Source organism: Dendrobates tinctorius, unplaced genomic scaffold, assembly GCF_039654945.1.
Source record: "Dendrobates tinctorius isolate UK_male_01 unplaced genomic scaffold, ASM3965494v1 ptg000103l, whole genome shotgun sequence".
NCBI lineage: Eukaryota > Metazoa > Chordata > Amphibia > Anura > Dendrobatidae > Dendrobates > Dendrobates tinctorius.
In genome coordinates, this window is record NW_027361771.1 from 12,895,054 (window position 1) to 12,910,001 (window position 14,948).

General features: G+C 43.4%; 1 protein-coding gene across 1 annotated transcript in view; it reads right to left on the minus strand.

Annotated features, from left to right (window-relative positions):
* The window catches only part of CARD14 (caspase recruitment domain family member 14), a 111,756-nt gene extending 97,798 nt beyond the window's left edge, over window positions 1–13,958 (minus strand). Inside the window, exons 1-3 of the mRNA XM_073588093.1 lie at window positions 13,716–13,958; window positions 2,727–2,916; window positions 2,326–2,557 (exon numbers count right to left, since the gene is read on the minus strand). Coding sequence (XP_073444194.1) covers window positions 2,326–2,536 — 211 coding nt within the window. The 5' untranslated portion in view covers window positions 2,537–2,557; window positions 2,727–2,916; window positions 13,716–13,958. The remainder of the gene's footprint in view (window positions 1–2,325; window positions 2,558–2,726; window positions 2,917–13,715) is intronic.
* Window positions 13,959–14,948: the final 990 nt, after the last annotated feature.

Consider the following 14,948-nt stretch of genomic DNA (forward strand, 5'->3'; position numbering starts at 1 on the left):
GTAAAAATAATTTAAAAAAAAAAATCACTAAATAAATTAAAAAAAAAAAATATTCCCTAATAAATTCATTTTTTGGAAATAAAAAAAAAAAACAATAAAAGTGCACATATTTGGTATCGCCGCGTCCGCAACAACCCGCCCTATAAAACTGTCCCATTAGTTAACCCCTTTAGCGAACCCCTTAAAAAATAAAAATAAAAAACGAAGCAAAAAATAATGATTTATTATCATGCCGCCGAGCAAAAAGTGCAATAACGCGCGATCAAAAAGACGCATATAAATATCCATGGTACCGCTGAAAACGTGATCTTGTCTCACAAAAAACGAGCCACCATACAGCATCATCAGCAAAAAAATAAAAAAGTTATAGCTCACAGAATAAAGCGATGCAAAAATAATTATTTGTTATATAAAATTGTTTTCATTGCATAAAAGCGCCAAAACATAAAAAAAAGACATAAATGAGGTATCGCTGTAACCGTACTGACCCGAAGAATAAAACCACTTTATCAATTTTACCGCAGGCGGAACGGTGTAAACGCACCCCCCAAAAGAAATTCATGAAACGCTGGTTTTTGTTCATTCTGCGTCCCAAAAATCGGAATAAAAAGCGATCAAAAGATGTCACGCGCCCAAAAATGATACCAATAAAAATGTCAACTCGTCCCGCAAGAAATAAGATCTCACATGACTCAGTGAGTCAAAATATGGAAAAATTATAGCTCTCAATATGTGGTGATGCAAAAACTATTTTTTACAATAAAAAGCGTCTTTTAGCGTATGACAGCTGCCAAACATAAAAACCCGCCATAAATAGTAAATCAACCCCCCCGTTATCACCCCCTTAGTTAGGGAAAAATAATAAAATTAAAAGAAAATGTATTTATTTCCATTTTCTGGTTAGGGCTAGGGTTAGGGCTAGAGTTAGGGCTGAGATTAGGGTTAGGGGTGTGTTGGGGTTAGGGTTGGAGTTATAATTGGGGGGTTTCCACTGTTTGGGCACATCAGGTGCTCTCCAAATGCAACATGGCGTCTGATCTCAATTCCAGCCAATTCTGCGTTGAAAAAGTCAAATGGTGCTCCTTCCCTTCCAAGCTCTGCCATGCGCCCAAACAGTGTTTTACCCCCACATATAGGGTATCAGCCTACTTAGGACAAATTGCAAAACAACTTTTGGGGTCCAATTTCTCCTGTTACAAAAACGGGAGGTCAAAAGACCGTATCTGCATCAAAATGGTATCATTAAAAAAGTCAGTCCGGCGTGCAAGAAATAAGCCTTCACCAGCCCGAGACCACAAAAAAATGGAGACACTACGGGTATCAGAAAATGGCGCAATTTTTTTTTAAACAAAGTTTGGAATTTTTTTCACCACTTACATAAAAAAGAACCTAGACATGTTTGGTATCTATGAACTTGTAATGAACTGGAGAATCATAATGGCAGCTCAGTTTTAACATTTAGTGACCCTAGTAAAAAGCAAAATAAAAAACAAGTGTGGGATTGCACTTTTTTTTGCAATATCACCACACTTGGAATTTTTTTTCCTATTTTTGAGTACATAACATGGTAAATCCAATGGTGTATTTTAAAACTACCACTCGTCCCTCAAAAAACAAGCCCTCACATGGCCATTTTGACCAAAAAATAAAAAAAAGTTATGGCTCTGGGAAGAAGGGGAGCAAAAAAATGAAAATGCAAAACCAAAACTACCTCTGGTCGTTAAGGGGTTAAACAGACATCAAAAACTCGTAAATAATATACACCTATATTTGAAATCTATTTTATGGGAACAACCTGTACAATACTGTGAACACAATTTTTGATGGTGATCAAAACTATTTAGAAATACATTTTTCCTGTATTTACTCCTGCTCATTTGTTTTAGCAAATGTTGAACCCCATGGCCAAACCTTTTGATGTTTTTCACTGTGAAATGTTAATATTTTTTAATTATAAGTACTGTTTGTACTGATCAAAGTCAAGTGATATTATATTGGCTACATATGATTATAATAACCTTAAAGATGTTCATAATAGTTTCAATTGGAATATTTTGCGTGTGTGTCAATAGCCTTATATTACTTTGATCTACTTATGGAGAATATGCAGTGACTGCAGAAGTCAGCGCTACACATCTATTTATTATTAGTATGCTTACTTCTATAGGGCCATCATATTTGCAGATGTTGTCCTTGGTGGGATTTGAACCCCGGACCCCAGTGCAGCAATAATGCTAACCACTGAGCCACCATGCTGTCTAGAATTATACATTTTCCAACCGCTACTGCGTACAACTGTGCTTCAGGTTTGCGTATAAGACTCACCCATTCTCATGGCCCTTGTAGAAAACTTTGCACAGTGTAGAATGTCCTCTTCATCCATGGCATCTATCACTCTAGCTTGACGCAAATATGGTGTGAGGCGTTCAGGTGACAGTCTTTGTACAATTTTACATCTGTGCATTTCAATCATTTCCCATAGCTCTTCATCCTCCAGGCCCATTAACTCAGGGTCAGTCTGTGATTGCGTTGTCATAGTTATTTTTTATTATAGTAACTAAAACAACAGAAATAGTTAAACTTAATATTTAAATTGATTTAAAGTGTACACCATTTCCATATGCTTCTTAAGCCTCAATTAAATCTTTTCATTATGACTAATATAATTATTAATGTACTATAGAAATAACGTCATCATAATGTCATTGACACACAGTAAGACTCACCGTCACAACAAAGCTGTGTTTCTGTACCGGAGCAAACACCAATGATGAATAACTCTTCAATAAGTGATAGGAAATAAGCAAAGCCGGAAGTGTTACAGCACTAACTGCTCTGCCTAACCCTTGTTCTTATCGATGGCAGTGCATTGCTGGAATTTAACCTCAAGGGCTTGGTGAATTTCCATGCAGTTAACTAAATAAAGAAAAAAATTATCAAAGTTCATCTAGAAAGGATTAGATTACACATTTATCACATCTATCTATCATTATCTATCTATATATCTATCTCTATCTATCTCTATATCTAATCTATCTATCTATCTCTATATCTATTATCTATCTCTATATCTATACCTATCTATCCCATATCTATCATCTATCTATCTCTATATCTATCATTATCTATCTCTATATCTATCATTATCTATCTATCTATATAATCTATCTATCCACCTATCCCATATCTATCATCTATTATCTATCATATATCTATTATCTATCTATCCCATATCTATATATCTGACTATGTAATCAATTTATCCATCTATTATCTATCTATTATCTATCTATTAATCCAAAATAAGGCAGCACTCCATGGTAACTTTTTTCAAAGTGGTAGGTGAGTTTTATTCAGCCCACATATCAAGGCAACGTTTCGGCTTAACTGAGCCTTTCTCAAGCAGTGGGTGTTACAAAAAAGTGTCTTTTTATAGACCATATAACAATCTCTCAATTGTCAATCATTTTACAATACAAGATATTACAATTCAGTGCATACAATTTCTTTCATTATAGTCAATAGGCTCTATATGTGCAACAGTGCAAAAAGTGCTTTGTGCTCAATACAATCTTTATACTTTGCATTAAACTTCATCTTATTAGTGTTTTTGTGATTGCACATTTAGTCACACAGTATTACAGTGTCTGATAATCCCTTTGGTTTACATACCACCACATGGAGGATGCCATGAACATTGAAAACACTGTATCTGGCGTTCCTGTAGCTCAACTGAGCATGTGCAATGAGTCATCAGCTCTGTCATGTGCAGCCAGCCAATAGAAAAGCATGTGTGGCATTTCCTCTCTCTGCATCACCTCAAAAACGCCATATTGTGTGTGGCAGAAGGTCATATAACACTATTAAGCCTTTATCCACATCCATATTAGGTTTTTAACCAGCGTTTTTACATAAACCATATAAGGCCACTACTATATTAATCTTATGATACCATCAGTCACAATATTGCTGCGACTCTTGAAAAAACGCTATTATTTATATATAGGAAAAACGCTGTTATTTATATATAGGGAAATCCATTAAGGCTGCAAATTTTCTATACCTTGATATATAGGGATTTAATATTATAAGGTCAGTTGCCCTGATGCCCCGGACAACACCCTTATCAGGTTGCCTCCGGTTTATCCAAATAGCCACTCACGTGCCCCATATGACCTTCATCAGGCCACCTGATTCACCCCAGTGGCTAAAGGGCAATATATATCAGTTATCCCCGCAGTCATAACAATCCACCAATCATCAAATTAATGTAAAATTAGCTGGCCGCATGACTGAACCCATATAGAAAATATTCACAAAAACTTTTTAGTCAAAAAAATTACTTTACAAAAATTGCTTTCCATACAGAAAAAATTATTTAACAAAAGTCCATTCGTCCTCCATGTTCGTAATATCTTCACCAGGGTAATTTTAACACTCTTATGAATAGTGATACATCTAAAAAAGAATAAAAAAGAATTAAAACCTGGGATAATCATTTCTAATATATCCATAGGTCGACAATACAACACATATAGAGGAACAGTTTTATATAACAGTATGTATTTTAAATTCTGCATTTAACCCTTTCGGTCTTAATGTATTCAGCTCATAGATCCACTTCAATTCCTTTTTCTTAAGTATGAATTCTCTATCCCCACCCCTTCTCTGTACAGGGACCACATCAAATATTTTAAATCTCAAGTCCCTCTCGGTATGATTACACTCAACAAAGTGTTTCGGGACCGGCAAATCAAGTTTCTTCTTTCTAATAGTATACCGATGTTGGTTTATTCTGGTCTTAAAATCCCACGTGGTTTCCCCAACATACCACAACTTACAGGGGCATTCCAAGAGATATATCACATGATCAGAAGTGCATGTTAGAAATTCATTTATCTTATATATTTTAGAGGTCTCATGGTGTTGAAAAGTTGAACCCTTTAACATAAGTCAACAATTCACACATGACAAACATGGATAACAACCTGTTCTCTTGTTACCCGTTAGTGTAACTTGTAAATTCTTTTTTAGGCTGTGTGCCCACGTAGCGATTTTTAAGCGTTTTTGCCACGAAAATGCAGCGAAAACGTTTAAAAATTGTGTACAGAACGCCCCCCATGCATTCCTATGGCATTCCGCACATGCTGTGCTAATGCTGCGCTTTTTTCCGCGGCGGAATCGCATTGCGGAAAAAATCACAGCATGATCATTCTTTTGTGCGGAATCGCAAAGAATTGCCACGATTCCGCACCCATAGGAATGCATGAGAATCGCTTACTTCCCGCATATGGCTATGCCCACCATGCGGGAAGTTAAGCATCTCATGTGCGGTTGGTACCCACGGTGTGGAGGAGAGGAGACTGTCCTCCAGGCCCTGGGTACCATATCCCTGTAAAAAAAGAATAAAAAATAAAAAAATCGGGGTATATTTACCTTCCGGCGTCCCGCGCTGCATTCCCGGCCTAAGCGTTCCCAGTAATGCCTTGCGGCACGGTCCAGTGATGACGTGGTCTCGCGAGATCGCTATAGCAATGCGAGACTACGTCATCACAGGTCTCGCAAGGCATTACTGGGAACACTGTGGCCCGGGAATTCAGCGCGGGACGCCGGAAGGTAAATATACACCAATTTTTTTATTTTTTTTAGCATTTTAACATTCTATCTTTTACTATTGAGGCCGCATAGGCGGCCTCAATAGTAAAAACCTGGTCACACTTGTCAAACACTATGTTTGACGAGTGTGACCAACCTGTCAATCACTTTCCAAGCGATGCTTCAAATCGCTTGGAAAGTGCTTGAATATCGCACACGAAAATCGCGGCAAAATCGCGATCATAATCGCGGTAAAATCGCGGTAAAATCGCGGTAAAATCGCGGTAAAATCGCGCGGTTTTTTCTGGGAAGGAGTCCGGTTTTTGGTGTGCGTTTTAACACGCACCGTGGGCACATAGCCTCAAAGATCCAATGTCAGATCTAACTAAAAAATCTCCAATATTCTTATTCCTTTTATATGCAAACAATGGTGGTACTGTTAGTTCCTCAACATGTGACAAACACTTGCCCAGTATACCCCAATGTTTTTTTATAATAGTGGCTAGAGCTTTACTTTTCCTATATATAAATAATAGCGTTTTTTCAAGAGTCGCAGCAATATTGTGACTGATGGTGTCATAAGATTAATATAGTAGTGGCCTTATATGGTTTATGTAAAAATGCTGGTTAAAAACCTAATATGGATGTGGATAAAGGCTTAATAGTGTTATATAGAGATGAGCGAACAAAAAAATGTTCTATTCGAATCTAATTTCGAATCGAACCGCAAAAAGTGCGGTTCGATTCGAAAATGTTCGATTTCATTTCAAATTCAAATATAACATTGTTCGAATATACTTTTATCTGCAAGTGCATTCGCGTGTGAACGCGAGCGCGAATGCGGTCACTTCCGTCATGCATAGACAGGTACAGAGCGAAACCAACGCTCGTTCTCGCGAGGGCTCACGTGACAGCGCAAACGACCGTTTCGGCTCTTGCAGAGTTTGCAGCAGCAATGGCCAGTAGCAGCAGCTGCCACAGAAGCTCCAGCCACCGCAGCAGAGCCTCCCCCTGGGACACAAAGAGGTGGCTGCGATGGTCCAGATCATGGATGAACTGGACTATGACATGGAGAGGGAGCACCAGCGACATCCCAATGACCACAAGGAGAGGATATTGCGAAAGGTCGGAAGGGTGCTCCAGCACAAATTCAGCGTCGAACGCACCGCGGGTCAGCTACAGAAAAAGTGGAGCGACCTTAAACTGAAGGAGCGGGATCGTCTCGAGACCATACGACGGGAGATAGCGGAGCGAGGTATGTAGTCATGTTTCTCACTGTGAATACCTTTCTGTATGGAAAAAAAAATTACGCTGGAATTTTGCAAAAATTACTTTTTTTTTTAACTTTGAAATTCTCTGCTTTTTACAAAAATACGGGTACCCCCCCATAATAGTTATTGATTAACATCCCCCGCATGTTTACCTCATATTCACATCATTTTGGAATTAAAACTTTGTTTCAGGATGTGAGAAAGTTTATAGTTTTACATGTGTTTTTTCAAATTTACAATAACATTTCCAAAACCCACTTTTAAAAGGACCAAGTCAGTTCCGAAGTCACTTTTAGGGGTTAATAACAGAAAACGCCCATAAATGACCCCATTTCGCAAAGTAGACCCTTCAAGGTGCTCAAAACTGTTTACGAAAGCTTTGTAAACCATTTTGTTTTTCCACATGAATTTTAGGAAATTCAATTTGAAATTTCAAAATTGGACCTTTTTTTCACTCCGCCTTACTCCGCCTTGCTCCACCTCAGCTTTGATTCTTGACTTTCGGATAGCAAATTTTCAATTTTTTGTGGCCAGTATCATGAGGTACACCACCAGCCCATTTATCCAAAGTTGGGAGCCAAAAAAAAAAAAAATTGAATTTTTTTGGCCCCACCCACCAAAACAAGCAAATGGGTGAGGACGTCACTCAGGACTCGGGAGACGTCCAGGCCCGCGAAGTGGTAAGATATATTAAAAATAAATTAATTACTTACTTTTACACTGAACAATACTTTACGTGCGCATTTAAAGGGGTACTCCGGTGATTAAAAGTTATCCCCTATCCATAGGATAGGGGATAACTTGCTGATCGGTGGGGGCCCCCCTGCTGGGACCCACACCGATCGCCAGAACGTGGCTCTGATTGAGCCCCATGTACTGGCAGCTCCGTCCAGGGCTGTGGAGTCGGAGTGGTTGCATTCGGAGTCTGTATAAAATGGACCGACTCCGACTCCCAAAATATATAATAAATTGGTACAGTTAGTAGTAAAATTCAGTATGTGCTGAATATATTTTCATAAGAATTTTGGAAAATGATGAAATGTTGAAAATGATGAAATGTCCTGTAAAGTTCTGTTCTATTCCTCATATAATGATGGGAGTCCAGGGCTGTCGAGTCGGAGTCGTGGAGTCGGTGCCTATTTTGGTGGAGTCGGAGTCGGAGTCAGGGGAAATTGAGGAGTCGGAGTCGGGGCTTTGGCGTACTACCGACTCCACAGCCCTGGCTCCGTCCATGGACGCAGCTCCGTCCATGGACGCAGCTCCGTCCATGGACAGACCTGCGTGCAGCCGCTCCATTCACTGCAATGGAGAGCTTTGAGCGGCTGCGCTGCCGGAGGCAGAGCTCCACAGCGGTCACACTGTGACTGCTGGGAGTTCCTGCCTGGCACTTGGCATTGCCCCCAAACGATCAGCAAGTTATCCTCTATACTAGGGATTGGGGATAACTTGCATCCACCGGAGTACCCCCTTAAGGTCGTCTTGTCACATTTATTACACTCCCCCTTTGCGTTTCGGTGTAGTGATTTACATGCACAACATTGCAGGAATATTTATGCTGTATCCATGCTGTTCATTGTTCAAGCATAGGTGCAAGTGCTGCCAGTTAGAATCTACAGTGCGCGGTGCGCCTTATCTATATTGTTTTTTTGTTATTTTCTGCTTTACTCAATTACAATTTTTTTCCTATAGGCGAAACTCACAGGCAAAGGGAGCACTGCAGGGATCAACACCGGGGACGCAAGGAGGGTCGGCGATCACGTCCTCTTCCCCCTCCTGAGGCTTCTGTGGGGTCCACCCCTCGTAAGTTTTTTTAATTTTTCTTTTTTTTAAAGTATGTCTTCTTTAACAGTACGCTATCTAAGGGCGAGGACACAGACAGCGTATTGAGAGTTGAATACGCTAGCGTATTCACCCGCGAATACCTGTCCTGACCTGTGCATCTGCCTGCCTGAACTCGCGAGCGCACCTCTCCTAGTGGTCGTTGGGATGCTGCTTCTGCTCCCTCTCCATGTCATAGTCCACTTCATCCATGATCTGGACCATCACAGCCACCTCTGAATGTCCTAGGGGAGAGGCTTTGCGGCGGTCTACCTGTGTCTACCTGTGATTACTAATCACAGAGGGACAGGGAGTCGCGGGTATACCCTTCAATACGCTGTATGTGTCCTGGCCCTTAGGCTCTGTTCACACTGTGCATTTTTGCCTTTTCTCAACTCTTTCAGATTGTTTTTACCCCTTTTTCGAATTAACAAAATTTCATACGAAAACAAAACAAAGTGCAAGTGTGAACAGAGCTGTACTCCAGTTTGTACCTTTTTTTCTGTTATTTTGTGTGTTGTTTAAGATACAACTCGGGGTCGGTTCACATCTGCGGCGTGCATAATGGCGCCTAAGGTCTTTGCTCAACGTCTTTAGTTGAGCAAGCAAAGATGGAATTCTGCCTGTGCAAAACGGAATGCACTTTGTGAATACCCTTTTCTATAGACTTCAATGGAAACAACCGTCTTTTAAACGCTGCGTCTTTTACACCGTCTTTCACGCCAAATACGGAATGCACTGCGCAGATGTGAATCGACCCTTAGTTGCTAGAACGGATTTCAGTTTGTAATTGCTGACATTTACCTTTTTCTTTCCCTTCAGCATCGCCTCATGATGATGGTCCCCCGGCCACGGTCCCACCCGTGCCGGAGGCCGTCTCAGAGGAGGTGGTGGAGGTGGATTCATCTACAGCACCTGTCCCCGGCGGTCCAGGAGGAGGAAGACGGCGTGATGGTCGTCCCCCCAGCCTCGCCAGCTGTGCCCCCTTTGCCTGGTAAGTAGAGAACTAAATGTTTTTTCTTTCAGAAAGCACCCTGTCACATAAGCCACACTAAATGGTTTGGCTCATATGAAAGGTAACGTTTCAAGGGGTCTGGTCACCTCCTTCCTGCGCCATAACATTAAGCTATGGTACTGGTAGGGGAGATGACAGGACACCTTTGAAGTGGTTGGCTCTACACAGCAAGTTTATTGATGTATCTTTAATTTTCAATGAATGTTGCAATTGGGACCATGTATGAAATCCACTGGAGGATCCCAATTTAAAAATGTTTGAAATTGAAAGATACATCAATCCACAAACACTTGCTGTGTTGAGCCAACCCCTTTAAGCATCAACGAGGGTGCTTCGGTATACTTAACCCCTTCAGCACTAGGCCTATTTGTACCCATTGTACTAGACCATTTTTTTAAAATCTGACCTGTGTCACTTCATGAGCTAATAAATCGGGAACGCTTTCACCTATCCATGCCATTCAGAGATTGTTTGCTCGTCGGGACATATTGTACTTCGAGTCAGTGCTAAACAGGAGTATAAATATTTTCCCTTTCTGAAATAAAAAAAAATACGGTACAATTCTGCTAAAAAATCACGGTTTTTATCTTTGAAATTCTCTGCTTTTATCAAAAATACGGATCACCCCCAATAATAGTGATTAGTGAACATTACCCACATGTCTACTTCATATTGGCATCATTTTCACTAAGAAATTTTATTTTTTGCCAACGCGATAATGCTTATAGTCTTATAGTTACGCCTGCGATTTTTTACATTTACTAACAAATTTCCCAAACCCACTTTGTAAAGGACCAAGTCAGTTCTGAAGTTACTTTAAGGGTTAACATAACAGAAACCACCCCTAAATGACCCCATTTTTCAAACTAGACCCCTCAAGGTGTTCAAAACAGCTTTTTAAATCCTTGTAAACCCTTTTGATCTTCCGCAGGAATTTTTGCAAAAGCAAGATGAAATTTCAAAATTTAAAACTTAAAATTTTTATTTTTATTTTCCATGGTAATCCAATTCTAGCTGAAATCCAGCAAGGGTTAACATTAACAGCAAAACCAAACCCTTACTGTGTTACCCCAATTTTGCAGTTAACTGAAACACCCCACATATACCCGTAAACTATACCCCCCAAGGAAGGTTTTAGGGGGCTTAGCGATCAATTTGAAATCAACGGGTGCGGCTGGAAGCGACAAAATCATGCGAAAAATAGCCTAATCACACGGGCAACTTTCGGCCGCGATAATCATGGGCAACAGTCGCGGGCGACGAGTGGGTCGCAACGCAGGACGCAGCTGTTTCCCGAGATTATCCTGGATGACAGTCGCCTCCTTTTCACTTTTATTAGTCGTCCGAGACTCACGATTTTTTAGAGTGTACCTTTCTCTTTCAGTGAGTCAGGATTCTAATTAAAGTCAGTCTGAAGGGTGTGGGAAGGGGGGGTTGGGCGGCAAAACCACCCGGGAAAGCGAGCCGAGGTGCCTGCCGGCCGGGGGGTGCCCCGGAATGCCGCTGTTCCCGGCACGTGGACCGGTGTAGTACCGTGACGTACATGTTCGGCGCTCGTAATATGGTCCACGTAATATGCGCAGTACATGTATGGCACTCGTAGTGAAGGGGTTAATAGACCCTACGCTCCTCCTGCTCCTTCAGTGTCCATTTTCTGTTCACCAGTTCAACCCTGCAACAATAGTTAATGGGCACTGACGGGTGGTGGGCGGTGTAGGGTCTGCAAGTAAACCGGGGCACCCATCTTGTTATACTCAGGTTCACTCATCTTGATTTCATTTTTTTTCCCCACAGCTGACAATCACCCCTTCCAAGACCGCATGGAGGCGGTAGAGAGACGCTTGGAAGGGGTGATTGACGGGACCAATGCCGTCATTCGCCAGCTCCGCCATCTCCACATGGAGCTCTACGGGGTCCGGGACGATTACCGCTCCGTCCAGGAAGAGTCGCTCCGCCTTTTTCAGACCCACGGTGCAGACGGCGCCGATTGAAGCACCCCCCGACCTTCTCCAGTATCCTTTCCTTTATGTTTTGGGTTGTCATTGGCCTCTCTCTCCATGTCATACTTCATGGCCATGATCTGGACTGTTGCCCCCCTCTTTGTGTCCCATGGACACATTTATGTAAAAATAAATGTTTATTTTTGTTATTACGAAACAATTGTCCTTGTGTGTTTCTTTGTTATTACAATAAAGCTATAGAGTGACTTTTTATAATTTGCAGCTTTTTTGCCCAGATTTTTTCCAAATGGCAAATATTTTCACAACGAATTACCAGTGAATTTTTTGCGAAAATAAGCAATGCCATTAGGTTAAGGGCTTTTTTTTTAGCTTTTATAACCAAGTATTTTGAACACTTGCTAATATTTTATGTTAATTTTTTTTTTTGCCACCATTGATCTCAAACGAGTTCGTCTTCCAAACTATAAGTCCCAGCTTTTTCTTTGGACTTAGAATCTGGTGCAGCTTTCAGACTTAGAATCTGAAGCTGCGTTTAGCTCGGATTCTCTCTCCAAAAACTATCTACAAACTTGGAGCCCACTGTGCGACCATCAGCGTATTAAATGCTTGCGCGGCTGAAAGAACCCAAGCAGAAGTCCTTTTTGGACACAAAAGGTAAACCAGTGTTCAGCTCAATAACACAAAGTCCCCACTTTTGGACTTAGCCGCAGACCGAACCTGGGAAAGACTTATGAATAGAAGCGTGTGCTTCTGCTTATTCTCGCGAGGAAAACGCACTGGTGTGAACAGCCTCTTAACAGCAAAGGCTGCTCCACCAGCTGCGGCAACAAAATCGCTGACTGGTGCAGGATACTTTCCACATCACCAGCAGCAATTACAGGCACAAACGCCCGACCTGCATTAGGGTTCACAGGTAAACTGCTCCGGTGTGAACAGCTCACTGAGAGACAGGCTGATCCACCTCATGCAGCAACAGAATAGGTTGCTGGCACAGGGTACTTTCCACATCACCAGCTGAAACAACAGGCACAAACGCTCGACCTGCATTAGGGTTCGCAGGTAAACTGCACCGGGTTGAACAGCGCACATAGAGACAGGCTGATCCACCTGGCGCAGCAACAGAATAGGTCACTGGTGCAGCGTACTTGCCACATCACCAGCTGCAATTACAGGCACAAAGGCCCGACCTGCATTAGGATTCGCAGGTAAACTGCACCGGGTTGAACAGCGCACATAGAGACAGGCTGATCCACCTGGCGCTGCAACAGAATCGCTGTCTGGTGCAGCATACTTGCCACATCACCAGCTGGAATTACAGGCTCAAAGGCCCGACCTGCATTAGGATTCGTAGCCCTAACAGTCATCAAAATTTTTCAGACAGGATTGGGATCGTCTGCAACTTGGAAGCTGCGACTGATCCAGCCACGGTTCATTTTTATGAGCGTGAGGCAGTCAATGCTTTCTTTGGACAGCTTCATGCGCCTGTCTGTTAATATGCCCCCTGCCGTGCTGAACACACGCTCGGATAGCACGCTTGCAGCGGGACATGACAGCATTTCCAAAGCATAGTGCGCTAACTCTGGTCACTGAGTTAGCCTTGCACACCAAAACTGGAATGGTTCTGGTGCCTCAGGAAATGCCTCAAACTTCAGGACTAGGTATTCCTGAATTTGGTTATGTAGGCGGCCTACATTTTCCGCACCACTTCCACTTGATGCATGATTAGGTCGTGCCAAAAAATTGCCCAACAATCTCCCAAAATTAGTCTCCCCTGCAGAACTGTGGCTGCATGCAGGGTTTGGGATTGGAGCAGAGGAGGGCTGCACGGGGGCTGTCTCAGAAGGGTGGCGTGCCATTAGGTCGCGCAGCAGTGCAGCTTTATAATCCGCCATACGTTAACCCCTTTCTTCCTCTGGAATCAACTCCGCAAATTTTGAAGCGTAGCGCGGATCAAGCAGTGTGGCCAGCCAGTAGTGCATGTTAGACTTAACCCTCTGCACCCTTGGATCCTGTTGAAAAAAATGCAGCATGAATGCACTCATGTGCAACACTGACCCTTGTGCGCCTATAGTGCGTGCTGCTGTAGGTGGAAGAAGGGGAAGATCCTCACCCTCTTCTTCTTCGTCCACCCAGCCCTGAAGGAATTCACTGTGTTGAAGCTCCTCCACATCAGCGGACGGTTGTACTGCTGGCTCAGCCTCACCCTCCTCTACCACATGGCCTGAAACCGCCATGTCTGCAGGGCTCTGTCTACCCTCTCGTGCACTCTGCACCTGTGTAAGTGCAGCCTCCTCCTCCTCATCGGAAGGTAGCAGTGACTGCACCTGAAATCTCAGGTTTTGGAGTAGGTGCTCGAGCAAATGAAGGACAGGCACTGTGATGCTGACCAGTGCATCATCGGCACTAAACATATTAGTGGCGGTGTCAAAGCCGCTGAGCACCACACACAGGTCCTTCATTTGTGCCCACTCCGAAGGGCTGAAATGGCCAGTGTCTGCACTGCGTTGCCCTAGGCGATGCCCCACCACATACTGCACTACAGCCTGTCTCTGCTGGCACAGATGCTGCAGAATGTGCAGGGTGGAGTTCCACCGGGTGGGAACATCGCACAGTAAGGGTGGTTTCACATTAGTGCTTTTTAAGCGCACGCACGGCCGGGGGTAGCTCCGCCCCCGAGCCGGCTCTCTGCCCGGCGTGCCCGCCCCTTGCTTGTAGCGCCGCCTCCTAGCGCACAGCGGCGCCTGCGATCGGCGCACCCTATCTTTAGCATAGGGTGCGCCGATCGTGCGCAGGCCGTGCGCTAGTTGCGCTTTGACCTGCGCTGCGCACTTTTGACGGTGCGCCGTGCGCGCCAAAATCCGAAAAGTTTGATTTTGGTACGCACGGCGCACCGTCAAAAGTGCGCAGCGCAGGTCAAAGCGCAACTAGCGCACGGCCTGCGCACGATCGGCGCACCCTATGCTAAAGATAGGGTGCGCCGATCGCAGGCGCCGCTGTGCGCTAGGAGGCGGCGCTACAAGCAAGGGGCGGGCACGCCGGGCAGAGAGCCGGCTCGGGGGCGGAGCTACCCCCCGGCCGTGCGTGCGCTTAAAAAGCGCTAATGTGAAACCACCCTAAGCGAGTGACAGGCAGCCCCAGTGAACGCTGCAGTGCAGCGTGACGAGCACAGGATGTGGGCGAGCGCCTGAAATGTGCACACAGCTTATGTACTTTATCCAGCAGCACATGCAGACCCGGATAGTTCCTCAAGAACCTCTGCACGACCAGATTTAGCACATGTGCCATGCA